The sequence below is a fragment of the Panthera uncia genome, chromosome E1 (genome assembly GCF_023721935.1).
Source record: "Panthera uncia isolate 11264 chromosome E1, Puncia_PCG_1.0, whole genome shotgun sequence".
Classification (NCBI taxonomy): Eukaryota; Metazoa; Chordata; class Mammalia; order Carnivora; family Felidae; genus Panthera; species Panthera uncia.
The window spans coordinates 32497933-32513450 of NC_064814.1; the positions used below are offsets into that span (position 1 = coordinate 32497933).

At 35.8% G+C, this 15518-nt stretch overlaps 1 protein-coding gene across 1 annotated transcript in view; it reads left to right on the forward strand.

The window, feature by feature from the left end:
* Positions 1–15518, forward strand: part of DHX40 (DEAH-box helicase 40) — a 50453-nt gene that overhangs the window by 6911 nt on the left and 28024 nt on the right. Inside the window, exons 7-10 of the mRNA XM_049637784.1 lie at positions 27–158; positions 10372–10471; positions 12708–12794; positions 12937–13119. Coding sequence (XP_049493741.1) covers positions 27–158; positions 10372–10471; positions 12708–12794; positions 12937–13119 — 502 coding nt within the window. The remainder of the gene's footprint in view (positions 1–26; positions 159–10371; positions 10472–12707; positions 12795–12936; positions 13120–15518) is intronic.

Here is a 15518-nt window from a genome sequence, read left to right on the forward strand (position 1 = left end):
AACGTTATTTTCCTCCCTCATTTCAGGTCAGTTTGAAATTGAAAAAAGTTGTGAGTTACTTTTTCAGATGGCGGAGTCTGTTGACTATGATTATGATGTTCAAGATACAACTCTGGATGGTTTGTTAATATTGCCATGTTATGGATCTATGACAACAGGTAATTCCTCACTAGAATAGATAATTTGACTAATTTTTTAAAAAACTTTATTGAAAAATCACGTATGTACAGAATAGTGCACAGATCCCGAGTATTTAGGTCAATTAATTTTACAAACAACTCATTTTTTTTTTTTTTTAAATTTTTTTTCAACGTTTTTTATTTATTTTTGGGACAGAGAGAGACAGAGCATGAACGGGGGAGGGGCAGAGAGAGAGGGAGACACAGAATCGGAAACAGGCTCCAGGCTCCGAGCCATCAGCCCAGAGCCTGACGCGGGGCTCGAACTCACAGACCGCGAGATCGTGACCTGGCTGAAGTCGGACGCTTAACCGACTGCGCCACCCAGGCGCCCCTACAAACAACTCATTTTTGTAACCAGCACCTAGATCATAAAACAGAACGTTAAGGGAACCAGCCTTCCTTAGGGAAGGGATTTTCCCTTGAAGTCTTTTCATATTCATTTTTTCAAGAGCCTTGGACAACCCTTGGTGTTGTTTAAGAGTGGACTGTGTCTCTCCCAACAGAACAAAAATATTGTTGGTAATTTTTTTGAAATGAGGACTATTATTTCTTTTTTTCTTTTTATTTTTTTTCCTGTGTGCATGTGCAAGTCGGGGAGGGGAAGAGAGAGGATGCCAAGCATGCTCTGTACTGACAGTGCAGAGCCTGATGCAGGGCTCCATCCCACAAACTGCAAGATCATGACCCGAGATGAAAACAAGAGTTGGATGCTCAACTGACTGAGCCACCAAGGCGCCTGAGGGCTATAATTTCTTGATAAGAGTACCATAAGTCAAACCTAATTTCCCAGTGCCAAAGAATTTCTAGAAACATACATCTAGGTATATCTGAGACATAAACACAGTAGATGGTTTTCTTTTGAAATAGCACATATCTGATTTTCAAGAATGATGATGTTCTTTTGTAATTTCAAAGAGCAAATGCAAACTCTTATCCTGATATTTGTTCATAATAAATAGTGATGAATTAGGTTTAGGATTTGTTTAGTAAAACTACTTTATTAACGGAATTTGATATGTAAAACTAAAGAGAAGTTATTTATAATTTGATTGTGATTAGCATTTAATGTAAAAATAATTTGAGTGTTTTTATGTTTTATGTGTATTTTTGTTTTGTTGAGGAGATGGTTCTTACTCTCTTTTTTTTTTTAATTTTTTTTTTTAATGTTTATTATTTTTGAGAGAGACAGAGACAGCAAGGAGGGAAGGGGCAGAGAGAGAAGGAGACACAGAATCGGAAGCAGGCTCCAGGCTCTGAGCTGTCAGCACAGAGCCTGATGCAGGGCTCAAACTCACAGAGCACGAGATCATGACCTGACCCGAAATCGGCTGCTTAACTGACTGAGCCACCCAGGCGCCCCAGTTCTTACTCTTATATTAACAAAAAAAGTTTAGGAATATATATTTTTATAAATAACTGTAGACCACATGCTGGTTTGGAAATCTCTTTTGTGATGATATTAGGCCCTTGCCCTCAATATTGAAATCTTCTTTTAGGTTTTTATATCTTTAAGGGAATTCTTAGGGTCATTATTTGATATTTAAGGTTTTCATTGTTTTCTGGAGATTTGATCCTCTGGCTCCTTTATAATTTACTTTGTTAACTGCTAAGGTAATTCAAAACTCATTATGGTTGCTTTGTTATTTTTTTTAAATTATTTTTTTAATGTTTATTTTTAAGAGAGGGAAAAAGAGAGACAGTGAGAATGGGAGAGGGACAGAAAGAGAGGGTGACACAGAATCTGAACTGTCAGCACAGAGCTGGACACGGGGCTCAAGCCATGAACCAGGAGGTCATGACCTGAGCTGAAGTCAGATGCTTAACTGACTGAGCTACCCAGGCGCCCCACGGTTGCTTTGTTATTAACTATTAATAATATAAATGCATTTTTCTGTATAAATAGTTTCATTCTTTCCTTTGTCATATTGAAAATAACATGCTGAGTCTGCTAGTGCATCTTGTTTAATGTCCTGAAATCCAGTTTTTATACTTTTAAAGGTTGCTAATGACCTATTTCTCAAATCTCATGACTATTTTTTTTTTTTCCATTAGTTTGTATTTTGGTTTTGTGATAAGTCTCCCTGAAATGCTGTCATCTGGGATAATATTTAATTACCTAGTTCTCCTGACCACTCTTTCTCTAGGTGTGCTGCCCTCCCACCCTTCCCAGCCTTTGTTTCTCTTTAAATGTGACTATTGCTTAAGGTTTTATCCTTAGTTTTCTGTTTTCTTAGAATTCTTTGTTTTGGAGAGGTTGGATCCTAGGACTCATCTGTCACTTCTCTATGGATGACTGTCTCTAGTTCAGTCTCACTCCTGAACTCTGGACCTCCTGGTTTTCCTAACGGAGCTTACTGGTCTGCATCATATCATCCTAGATCATTCAATCCAAATGTGACCACGCCTATAGTTGTTTTGTGTGTGTGTGTGTGGGGGTGGGGGGGGTTGGTCTCTTGTCCAGATCATTCATTCATTATTTTTCATTTTTCATTGTCATCATTAGAGTTGGAATCTTCAATTTGCTTTCCTAAATTGTTAACATAATCTGCTAATCTGTTTTAATCTTTCAGAAGCACAGCTCTGATTGTGTCAGTTTCTTGTTGGGTATCTTCAGCCATTCCTTATTACCAACTGAATTAAAATACTAACTTAATAACTTGGCATTTATTATCCCTTCCAGTGTGATTTCAACCTACTTTCAGCCTTAATTCCCAGTGTATGAGATTTTCTGTGTTGGTGTGTATGTGTGAATGGTAAAGATATAGAACTGGGTGTCAGGAGAACCATTACTGAAGGGCTTTGTTTGTTTATTTTAGTTTCCCTTCTGGTTCTAAGGGCACGATAAAGTTGAGCTACTGGTGATCCATTATGAGCATAGTAATATTTATTGGAGCAATTTATAACAATGCAGAGAGGCATTCAAATTGAGCTAATGAGGTACTGAGTAATGGGTAACGTGAAGTTGGGAGAGAGTGGCAGATTCCTGGGATCATAGGCTCTTTTTTTAAAAGCCTGGTTATTATAATACTTATAATATTTTATTTATTATTGCTACTTTGGGTGATGGAGAGAAACACTATATGTTATTTCTTTTATTTCCCATTATGCTTTAGGAATAGAAAACTTGGACTTGGGAGTGAGGAGAGCAAAGAAGGGTTTCCTGCCTGTGGCCTGTTGTGAGGGGGTTCAAAAATGACTCATACCTAGGTTTAGCGAGTAAGTGAAGATTTTGAGGTGGATATGTTATTTGCTTTTATTTCTGGGCTAGCTATGAGGGTGGCTTACTGTTTTAAAGGGACATCTTAAGGTATCTCTCTAATTGACAAAAAATTCTCAAATGTCAAATGTGAAGAGATGCTGTGGTATCCCTTCTACTGGCAAGATTATATGATGCTGTTCCCTGGGCTGAACTAACCCCCCACCCTTTGTGATGTTCTCTCAAGCTCAAAGTGTAGGCAGTATTTTTTACTCCTTTTCTTTCCACATCTTTTTTGTGGTTGCATCTGCTATTTCCTTAACTTGAACTCCTCCTTTGCCTTTTATTCTCCCCTCTTACTGGCTGAAATCCTGCTGTTTTGTTTCATGAGTGCAACCACCTCCATAAAAACCTCCCGATTTCCCACCTCACAACTGGCTTTGATCTCGTCTTCGTTTAATCCTCACTGTGCTTTCCTGTTCCTCTTGTGGCACTTCACACATCTTACCTTGTGTTATAGTCGCCTCATCTCCTTTATGAGATTATGAACTACTTGAGTATTATATGTTGAAAAAGTCCTGATCAGATGTTTGTTAAATTGAGTTCCAGAGTTTTCATTTTCTGCTAGACATTCTGTTGATGTTTTACATCAAATGCTAGCTATGTCTAGAACCTTATTCTTGTTTCCCTCAAACCTTTTTGCTCTTCTGACTTCCCTCTTGCAACACCTGTTCAAAGTTTTGCAGTTTTTCAGGTATACTGAAATATACCTGTTATTTCATAAGTGACAAATATTTGCATGGAATTTGACAGTTATCTAATTCAGTGTTCTTAACCTTTTTTGAGGATGGAGTCTCAGATTCTTTTTAAAAGACAAAGCCATGGTTTCTTTCTCTAGAAAAATGCAAATATACCCATGTATTTATTTTTTGCATAATCAGACTTCTTTATTTTACAGATAGAGACTAAGTGATGTTCCTGAGGTCACAGGGTAAAACTGCATTTCATAACTGGTTATCTATTCAGTAGGGACTGAAAAAATGAGTACATGTTTCCAGAATACATGAAGAAAAGGAAAGGAGATTTGCCTTGGATTAGTGTGCAATATTTTCTCTTCTTTTTTTTAGAGAGAGAAAGAGCACGAATGGAGAGGGACAGAGGGAAACAGAATCTTAAGCAGGCTTCATGCTCAGTGTGAAAATTTTTCTTTTGTCTTGTAAAGAGTGCATAGTTGTAAAATAGAATCAGAAAAGTAAGAAAAGTAATTAAGATTAGATCTCACCAACATGATTAAGTAATAATCACTATTAATATTTTGAGGTATATGAACTTTTTCTTTATATATTTAAATATATTTTTATTGTTTAGTTTTTTCTAACAAAAAATGGCATTATATTATGTGTTTTCTTTTGTTTTTCTCTTCAGCCCTTTGTAGAAATTTTTAAAATATAGAAAAGTGCAAAAACAATCTATTTCCCACTATGCAGAATTAACACACTCTTAATGTCTCAGCATTTTTGCTCCAATATTCACTTAAGAAATATTAGTCAATTAAGGAAAAATGATACGATTTTCATTATAAAGAATTCAAGCAGTGTACAAAATTACAAAGGTGAAAGTAAAGAAATCATCTCAAGTTTGTCCATACAAAAATAAACATCTTTAACATTAGGAAAAAATTTAGATCTGTGTGTGTATGTGTGTGTGTCCATACAGAAGGATAAGTAAATATATAGGCAGGTTGATAGAAATACTTATACTCTTAGTTGCTTTTTAAAAAAGTATTTAATTTTACTTGAATTTACTTGAAGGAATTGTTAAACTTTGAGTAAATCTTTGCCACATGAGAATATTTTATAAAAGATTGCTTTAAAGTTTAGAAAGACGAAAAGTATTAAGAAGCTGAAGTTAATATCTTCGTTTTAGATCTTACCTGTTGATTGTCTGATTTGAAAGATAACAACTTAAGTACTTTTATTCTTCTGTATCCTTCCCTTCTGATTGTTAGTTATTTTTACACTGTTTAGATGTATCAATGTTTATCATCAATCCTTGCACTATGGAAATCCTTTCACCTTTCACTCACATTTTTTTTAACATTTATCTACTTTTGAGAGAGAGAGGCGGGGGGAGGGGCAGAGACAGTGGGAGACACAGACTCCAAAGCAGACTCCAGGCTCTGAGGTGGCAGCGAGGAGCCCAACATGGGGCTTGCACTCACGAACCACAAGATCATGACCTGAGCCAAAGTCAGATGCTTAACCGACTGAGCCACCTAGATGCCCCTGGTTTTTCTATTCTCAAGTTACTTTTGGTTAATTTTAGATTGCCTGGATTTTTTTAACTTTTTTTTGTTAATAGATAAAAGGGCTCTTACGTGTTATTTTTTGTTGTTATTTTTTTATGTTTGAGAATGTCCGGCTTTTGCCTTTATACTTGAACTACATCATGGCTGGGTTTTATGTTCTTGGGTCACACTTTCTTTTCCTTAGAACTTGGTAGACGTTGTCCAGTTGTCTTCTGACATTGAATGTTGCTGCAGAGAAGTCTGAGGCCAAGCCTGATTTTTTTTCCCTTCCTTGTAAGTCATTTGCTTTTTCTGTCTGATTGCCTGGAAATTTCTCTTTATTTTTAAAGTTCAGTGGTTTTAATTAGGATATTTTTTGGTGTTGAGTGTTTTATATTAAAATTTCCTGGAATTTGATGTGCTTTCTTAAAAAAATCAACTTTATTAAGGTATAATTTACATAGAATAAACTATGCTGGTTTTAAATAGACAGTTCAATGAATTTTGACAAACGTATGTACCCATGTAATGACGACCAACCATAAACAAGTTGAACTTTTTTTTCTTCAACGTTTTTTTTTTGTTGTTGTTTTTTTTTTATTTATTTATTTTTGGGACAGAGAGAGACAGAGCATGAACGGGGGAGGGGCAGAGAGAGAGGGAGACACAGAATCGGAAACAGGCTCCAGGCTCCGAGCCATCAGCCCAGAGCCTGACGCGGGGCTCGAACTCACGGACCGCGAGATCGTGACCTGGCTGAAGTCGGACGCTTAACCGACTGCGCCACCCAGGCGCCCCATAAACAAGTTGAACTTTTATGATGTGTTGTTTTAATCTGCAAATTCAAACCTTTATTTCATGGAGACTCTATAGTGTTGTATCTGTGAGTATAATTTTTATCTATCTATTGGTTTCTGTATTTCAGGGATATCAATTACTCTTATGTTGGATTGCCTGTCATCCATATTTTTTAACTTCCTCCTAGTTACTTTTTCAGTTGCATTTACTGATTATCTCAGGCCTTTTTTTGGTGTCGAGAGTTTGATTTTCAGCTGTTAGAATTCTCAATATTTCTGACTCACCCAAAAATGACTTCTTGGGGGAGGGGTAGAGTTAGAACTGAGCAGTGCTATGCCTCTTTCTTCTCCAGAATCATCATCTTTTCCCCCATTGATTGATGGTTTATGTTTATTACTTTAGGTTATGTTCTTTTCCTTCTCTTTCTCTCCTTCTCTCTCTGTCTCACTCTCAGAAATAGTTCTGGTTTGGAATCTTTTTGGGGGAAGTTGGGACAAGAAATTTTATGAGGAAGTTTCAGTTGGCCTTGACATATAATATGTCATATGCACATATTCTAGGAGTGTTACTCCATTATGAGTATTGAGTGATCTCTCGGTATCTTCATTTCTTGGTAGACTTTGGAGTATCTTTTTTTGCCTCTTTGCCAGTGCCCCCCTCCCCCCTTAATAACATCCTAGTACTTTATTACATCCTAATGAAAGTATTCCATTTCCCCTTTCCTTCCTGAAGAGTGAGAATGTGCTTTAAGATATATGTATTTAACTTTTTTTTCCAAATCTTTATAAACCAACATAAAAGTGGTATGTGTTGGGGTGCCTGGCTGGCTTAGTCGGAAGGGGATGTGACTTTTGATCTTGGGGTCATGAGTTCAAACCTCACATTGGGTGTAGAGATTACTAAAAAAAGTAAACTTAAAAAAAACTTAGTATGTGTTTATCCTTGTGGAATATGGTATTAAAGTGTGTGGGTTAGGCGTACCTGGGGGGCTCGGTTGAGCGTCCGACTTTGGCTCAGGTCATGATCTCAACAGTTTGTGAGATCGAGCCCTGCATGGGGCTCTGCACTGACAGTGCAGACCCTGCTTGGGATTTCTCTCTCTCCCTCCCTCCCTCTCTCTCTGTATCCCTCCCCCAGTTCCACGCACACACACACACGCTCTCTCAAAATAAATACATAAGCTTAATAAAAATTAAAGAAAATAAAGTGGATGAAATGTAAATGAAATAAATGTGAGTCTTGTCAAAACAGCAGTTTCAAGACTTTTTAATTGATTATAGTGAACAAAATGGTAAATGAAACTGAAATTTTGCTTGAACTGAACACTTAAAAATTAGATATTTTTAGAAATGGGTTGATTGAAAAACAGATTTGATTAGAGATAAATATGTTCAGAAAGGATGTTTTTAATTTATGTAAAGTTTTGGGGCACCTGGGTGGCTCAGGCAGTTAAGCATCCACTTCGGCTCAGGTCATGATTTCATGGTTCATGAGTTCAAGCCCTGCGTCAGGCTCTGTGCTGACAGCCCAGAACCTGGAGCCTGCTTCAGATTGTGTCTCCCTCTCTCTCCCCCTCCCCTACTCGTGCTTTGTCTCTCTTTCTCTCAAAAATAAATAAACATGTAAAAAAATGTAAACATTTATGTAAATTTTTAGGGTAGTGAGGAATTTTAAAGGTAGAAGGATCTTAATTTATTATTTATATAATGCATTTTTAATTTATCAGTTTATTGGACTTTTTTGAGCACTTTCTATGGTCCAGACATTGTTCTATGTAGTGGGGATATATGTCTTGAACAAAAGAAAGTCCTTGCTTTCATGGAGCTACATTGTAGCAGAATAAATAGACCGTAAATAATGTATAAACATATAACTTGAACTACAAAGTAGTATACAACTCGTTTGAACCATCTGGAAGAAATGAGCTACCTAAATCTAATACCTAAAAAATTATTCTTAACGCTTAAGTTTTTTACCAAAAAACTATAAATCTAAAAGAAGTAGATCTTTTTGGAATTATTTTTGTATTCACCTCAAAACTTCCCCACAGATTTATAAGCTGCCTTTCTAGCACTTTTTTTACTTGTGAAATTAAATTCTGAATAATGTGGAAGAAAAGCAACATTACTTGTTTCAAATTTGTTTGTATGTAAATCTTGGCAAGTCACTTGACCTCTCTGGATTTAGTTTTCTCATCTGTAAAATGAAATGGCTGGCCTAGTTCCATGATTTTAAAAGTGTTCATCTGTGCCACTCCTTTTTTTGTGTGTGTGCACTCCTTTTCTCCCTTATCATAGTAGTTTAGCTTTGGTCTGTTACATATATTGGGAATACATGGATCTTTGAAAGATTTTATTTGAGAACAGGTTTTGTACTTTATTATTTCAAAGCAGGTTTTGTTAAGATTTTCTTGGCTACTGAAAGGAAAACAATTTGAGATTGCTCAGGTAGAAAAGGTGACTTTTCTAAACACATATGGGCATATCTCATGTAAAACTAATACAGCCAGGTGTTTAATTTTTTTTTCTTAAGGTGTATGTATATGTACTTATTGTTCTAATATATAATGTACAATAGTAAATACATATAACAGTTTAAAAAGATGTTATAGAAACTATAGATAGAAATGCTAATAATTTCTTTTCATACCCCAGTGGATTGACTTGTGTACTCAATGGCATAATCACTCCTAATTTTTGGAAATTATTGAAATACAGTGATCCACTCAGATTCCTTGCTTCGGAGTTCCTTGATCTCTATAGTTTAAGTGATCTTTTTCTTTACCCTACCTCAGCCACCCATTCAGAAGCTTCTATCCTAGACTTTATCATTACCATCATTTCTGATCTCAGTTTTAAACATCTTTCTGATGACTACTTCCTATATTTTTGCCAGACACTCCACTGTTTCTAATTCAACAGGTTTCAGAATGCTTTGACACCTGTCCTTTATCAACTGTCACTTATCTTCTTTCACCCATACTATAATCATTCCCTTGCAAACATACTTAACTCTCTTGTCTTATTTTGTGCTTAACCTTGCAAGAGAGCAAGTCTGGCCAAATCTGTCTGCTACTTATTTTACACCCAGTCCTTTTAAGGCCTGGGAAGTGCCAGGAGCCCAGAAGTACTCTCTTGTCAGCTCTCGTGGCTAATTCATTCTTTTCTCCTTTTAGACTTTCTTCCATGTATATTAACCAGTTCTCTATGGTTCACAAGTTTATTTTTCATCTTTGCCAGAGAGTAGCCTAATCAAATTGGCATCTTTTGGACCTTATTCCAAATTCCAGGAGATTCAGATTGCCCCAGCTTGGGGGGAGATGTTTATCTTTGGTGCCATAAACTATGGCTGGAGGAACAAGGTACAATACTACAAGCGTTACTGCTTGGGTTCATCCTTTAGAATGTATGGCTAAGGGGAAGGAGTGTGGTGTTACTTGCTTAGAGAGGTAGCCATGAGTAATCAGAAAGACTCCCTAAAAAGTAAAAACCACCTAGCTAATCAGTCTTTAAGGCAGAGAGAGGTCCTTAATGTGTCATCCATGGATGGGCTTCAGAGAATCCCTGAACACGCTGAAATTATTTGAAATTTTTGTATGTGTGTATATATGTGTCTTTTAATGGAGAAGAGGGCCACAGTTTTTAAAATATTCTCAAAGGGAACTATGACCTACATAAAAGGACCCTGCTGTAGAGTTTATTTTAGCAATAATAATCTGTGATTTAATGGATCTAGAAATCTTAGCAGCAAGAGGTGAGGAGGCAAAGATAAGTTTTGCTATTTTGAATTCAAGATAATTAAAGAAGTGAAGGAAACGTAACTTTTAATGAAAAGAAGTAAGTTTCTCAAAAGTGGAGTTTGACAAATGCATGTTGTAAATTTACATTTTCTCTTTATGTGTATTTTAGATCAGCAGAGGAGAATATTTTTGCCACCTCCACCTGGAATTAGAAAATGTGTCATATCCACCAATATTTCTGCAACATCTTTGACAATAGATGGAATCAGGTACAACTTTTAAGGTTTCTTTAAAAAAAAATTTTTTTTTAATCTTTATTCATCTTTGAGAGATAGAGTGCGAGCAGGGGAGGGGCAGAGAGAGAGGGAGACACAGAATCTGAAGGAGGCTCCAGGCTCTGAGCTGTCAGCACAGAGCCCAATGTGGGGCTGGAACTCACGGACCGTGAGATCATGACCTGAGCCAAATTTGGGTGCCCAACTGACTGGGCCACCCAGGTGCCCCTAAGGTTTCTTTTAAAGCTAAGGAAGCCACTTAATTTTGTGTTTCCTCCTCTGTGTCATACACTAATTTCCTTCTCACATACTTGTAATCACCTATCACTTTTTTGTAATTATTGATTGCCATGGTTAGAAAATAGAGTAGGAGATACACAGTATACTTTTAGTATACTTTTTAACTACTTTTATTTGGCAATTTGTAGCTTTCTCTTCCAAAATTTAAGATTATACGTAATGTTTCACAGGTTTCATTATTCATTAGATAGAAAACCAAAGCTATTTTTATTTATCTCTGCTCATTATCAGCCTATACCTAAGATGATCTGATATTCTTTTCTCATCTGACACTTTCACTTGGTGGAGTAAGTGTTGTATATCCAAGTGTTTATCTGAAGGTACTGTTTCTCACTTTTCACCTTTTAGTGAAATGAACTACAATGCGAGTCTCTTATCTTTTTTTAAAATGTTTTTTATTTTTATTTTTGAGAGAGAGAGAGAGAGAGAGAGAGAGAGAGAGCGAGCATGAACAGGGGAGGGGCAGAGAGAGAGGGAGACACAGAATCTGAAACAGGCTCCAGGCTCTGAGCTGTCAGCACAGAGCCCAGCGTGGGGCTTGAACCCCTGAACCGCAAGATCATGACCTGAGCCGAAGTTGGATGCTGGTAACCAACTGAGCCACCCAGGTGCCCTGCGAGTCTCTTATTTTTTTATGTAATCAATAATACATCAAATTTTTGAGTAAATTTAGTGGAGAAACACTTGGAAAATTTAAATCTAGACTGATGGTTAATGTGAAGTTCTTTTAGACTGTTAACCCACAGCCCTTTTGGATATTTATCTTTAATCCAGTATATTTTACGTCCTTGACTAATATTTTATGTCCTGCTTGCCATAGGAAGGCTGGATGTGAATCTCAAAGATTGTATATATTTCTTTTGGGTAAAATGATCAGATCTGAGAGGCAGTTTAATTTTCTTTGCTTTTCTTCTTTACTTTAAAAATAACGATTTCACTAAGGGCTTAAGAGAGCAGTTGTCTGAAGTAAGTTAACCTCTGCAATTTTCTGTTTCCAGCAATGGCAAAAGTCATTACATAGTGTGTTTTGGAATGTTCCATTAGTGAATGGTAAACCTGCTATTACTCCTAACTTAGTTTTTTACTCGACTTGTTCTCTGTTTAATTGACTTAAATGGTATTGTTGGTCTAGAGGTGACTTTCAGGTTTGTTTTTTAGAGGAGAAATTCACATAATATAAAATTAACAGTTAAAAGTGAATAGTTAGTATTTAGTACTTCTACGATGTTGTACTACAACTAATACTAATTCTTTCTCTTCTAAAACATTTTTATTACCCCCAAATAAAACCCTGTGCCCTTTAAGCAAATTACTCCCCACGCCCTCCTCCATTCTAGCCTTTGGCAACCACCAGTGTATTTTCTATTTTTATGAAATCCTATTCTGGATATTTTATCCATAAGGAGTCATGCAATATGTCTTGCTTTCACTCATATGCTTTTGAGAGGTTCATTCACATTGTAGCATGTATCAGCACTTCATTCATTTTTATGGCTGAATAATGTTCCATTACATGTATATACCATAATTTGTTCATCCATTTATCCCTTAATGGCTAATGGACATTTAGGTTATTTCTGCCTTTGGGCTTTTACGAATAGTGCTTCTATGAAAATATGTCTATGAACATTGGTTGAGTACTTGTTTCAGTTCTTTTGGGTATACGCTTAAGAATGCAGTTTCTCGATAATATGGTAATTCTTTTAAACCTTTAGAGGAAACTTTAAACTGTTTTGCACATTGGCTTAACCACTTTACATTCCCATTAGTGATGTACAGGGTTGCAGTTTCTTGACTTTCAAGTTTTACGTTTAACATAAAAGTCATTATGTAGTTGTTAGTTTGGTAGAAAAGGAGAATACAAAGTGACCAAAATGCAACAAGTCTTTCCTTATTTTCTAAAAACATAACTGTTTTTCATTCTTCTTAGATATGTGGTAGATGGTGGCTTTGTGAAGCAGTTAAATCACAATCCCAGATTAGGGTTGGATATCCTGGAGGTGGTTCCAATTTCAAAGTAAGTCTCTAAAGCTTTTTTATTCAGAGAACAGTTTATTAGATCATTTCTAGCTGGCTTGGGGGTATGATGTTAACTACTTAGGAAACCTGCAGTATGTTTTGGGGACTTTTGTGTTTTGTTTTGTTTTTTCCTTTTAAAGGAGTGAGGCGTTACAGCGAAGTGGTCGAGCTGGCAGGACTTCCTCAGGAAAATGCTTTCGGATCTATAGTAAAGATTTTTGGAACCAGTGTATGCCTGACCATGTGATCCCTGAGATCAAGAGAACTAGTTTGACATCTGTAGTTCTGACCTTAAAGTGCCTTGCCATACACGATGTTATAAGGTATGTAGACAATTTGAAAAAAGAAAAATTTGTTAGGGTGGAGCCAGAATTCTTTTGAAGTATTTGATTCCTATATCACAGCTTTTCACAGTTTATCTAAGCCCAAATAAAAGGCTTCTTTGGGGCGCCTGGGTGGCTCAGTCGGTTGAGCGTCCGACTTTGCTCAGGTCATGATCTCACAGCTTGTGAGTTCAAGCCCTGTGTTAGGCTTTGTGTTGACAGCTTGGAGCCTGGAGCCTACTTCAGATTCTGTGCCTCCCTCTCTCTCTCCCCCAACCCACTCTCATTCTGTCTTTGTCTCTCTCAAAAATAAATAAACATTAAAAAAATTTTTTCAAAAAAGCTTCTTTGCATTGCTTTCCTGTGATTTGATCCCTTGCTCATATTTTAACCTTGGCTTAATGGGGTGCTTCACACTGAAGTTTATTTGGATCATTTAGTGACCACTGTTTATCTGTAATGAAAGGTATATAATGACCCTTATTCCAATCAGAAAGTGGTTTTCTCATAGCATCTTTTGTATGACTAGCATTGTACCAAGTATTGTGAGAGACAGAATAATACTCGGTAGTAGTATTTTGCTTTCACCAAACTTAAGTTATATTAAGGAAGCAAGATTCAGACACATGAAGCAAACAGTAGAACAACTGTTAAATTACTCAAATGTTAAAACTATATAATCAATTGGTATAGGATGAAATATTGTTGTAGGGGCTTGAAATTTCATATTATATGTGATAGAGGAAATAATGAAGGAAAGTACTGTCTTGCTCTTAATTTTAGTTTTATTTGTCTGTGAATGTGAAAGTGTCGGGAACCCTGGGAGGTGACCATGCATTCTGTAAGTTCGTAAGAAGGGAAGTAATTACTAGATATATCCAGATATGTGTTCTATACTCTTGGAAAACCAATTAAAATTTTTTTTGGATAGTGTTAAGACTAGAGATGTTCTAAATGAGAATGTAGATAATTACAAAGAGGAAAGTATATAATATATGAAATTCTAACTGTAATCATGAATGATACCAGTGAGAAAGAAGAATCATCTAAAGAGTTCCATATGGCAAACAGAAAGCTTTCAGATGAGCCCAATTTAAAAACAGTATTCATAGTATTATTTTTGTGAATAATATATAATCACAAAACAGCATACAATCAAGAATAAATATGTATTAGAAAGATAGGAATAATATCAAGAGTGGCATGTAATCAAGAATAAATGTATGTTAGAAAAATAGGAATAATAATTACCTAATAACTTCTGCACTGAGTTATTTTTCCATCTTAAGTTTTAAGACTAGAATGTACTAAAAGTCCCCAAAATGCAAGAGACAAAAAAAAAAAAAATTCTCTTTCCTCTCTCCCTTTTTTAAAAAAAAAGATTTTGTTTTTAAGTAATCTCTACACCTAACCTGGGGTTTAACTCACAACCCTGAGATCAAGAGTCACATGCTACACTGACTGAGCCAGCTGGGCACCCCTCTCCTCTCTCTTTTTAATGTGTATAGAAATAGAACCAGTATTTGGGATAGATGTTATAGTACTCATAGATGACAGAAAGAAAATGGAGCTTTTCATCTATTGCTTCTTTTTTCTCCATTATCAAGAATGTTTTTAAAACATGAAAGATGAACGCAAGTCTAAATAAAAAGGAATTGATGACCAAGATGGATTAAGAAATGAGATAAAACCTAATGACTATAAATGAGTGTCTTGAGGCTTTAGGAATTATTTCCATGGCACTAAAATAACTTGTAGGTTTTGGGTTATCTATGAGAAATTATACAGAACAGGTTGCCAGAAAATTGTGAGAAATACAAATGTCTTGATTTTTTCATTTAGGAAAAGGGCAGAATCTGTAAACAACTGCCCAGTGTGCTTGAAATTGGTCTTAGCAAATTCTAGCATATTTTTATTAGAAAATGTTTTTAGAGAATTTAATGGTGATTTATAGTAATCAGTATGAATCAAAATGGTTCACAAAGAATATGTCATAATAAACCATTTCCTTTTCAGTTTGAATACAGGACTGTCCACATAATGGGTGCACTATAAGTATTTATTGAATGATAACCTAATGTCTCTTGTTTTCTACACAGTATTTAATAAGATTACATTTGACATCTTTGTGAATAAGGTGATAGGACTGCTGAATAGAGTAGTTGCCAAAGAGCCAAATTCAGAAAGTATTGATTAATTGTGTAGTATATCCTAGATGGAGGATGTGCTGATAGTAAACTGAATTTTGCTCTTTCTTCATAAGCATTTTAAATGCCAGTATTAAGTAAAGATATTGAAGTCATGATTATCAGATTTCTGGAAAATGTCTTGATATCTAATCAATGATTAAAACTGGAAGGTTTAGAATGATCTCACAGGTCAAATCAACAAGGCAAAAG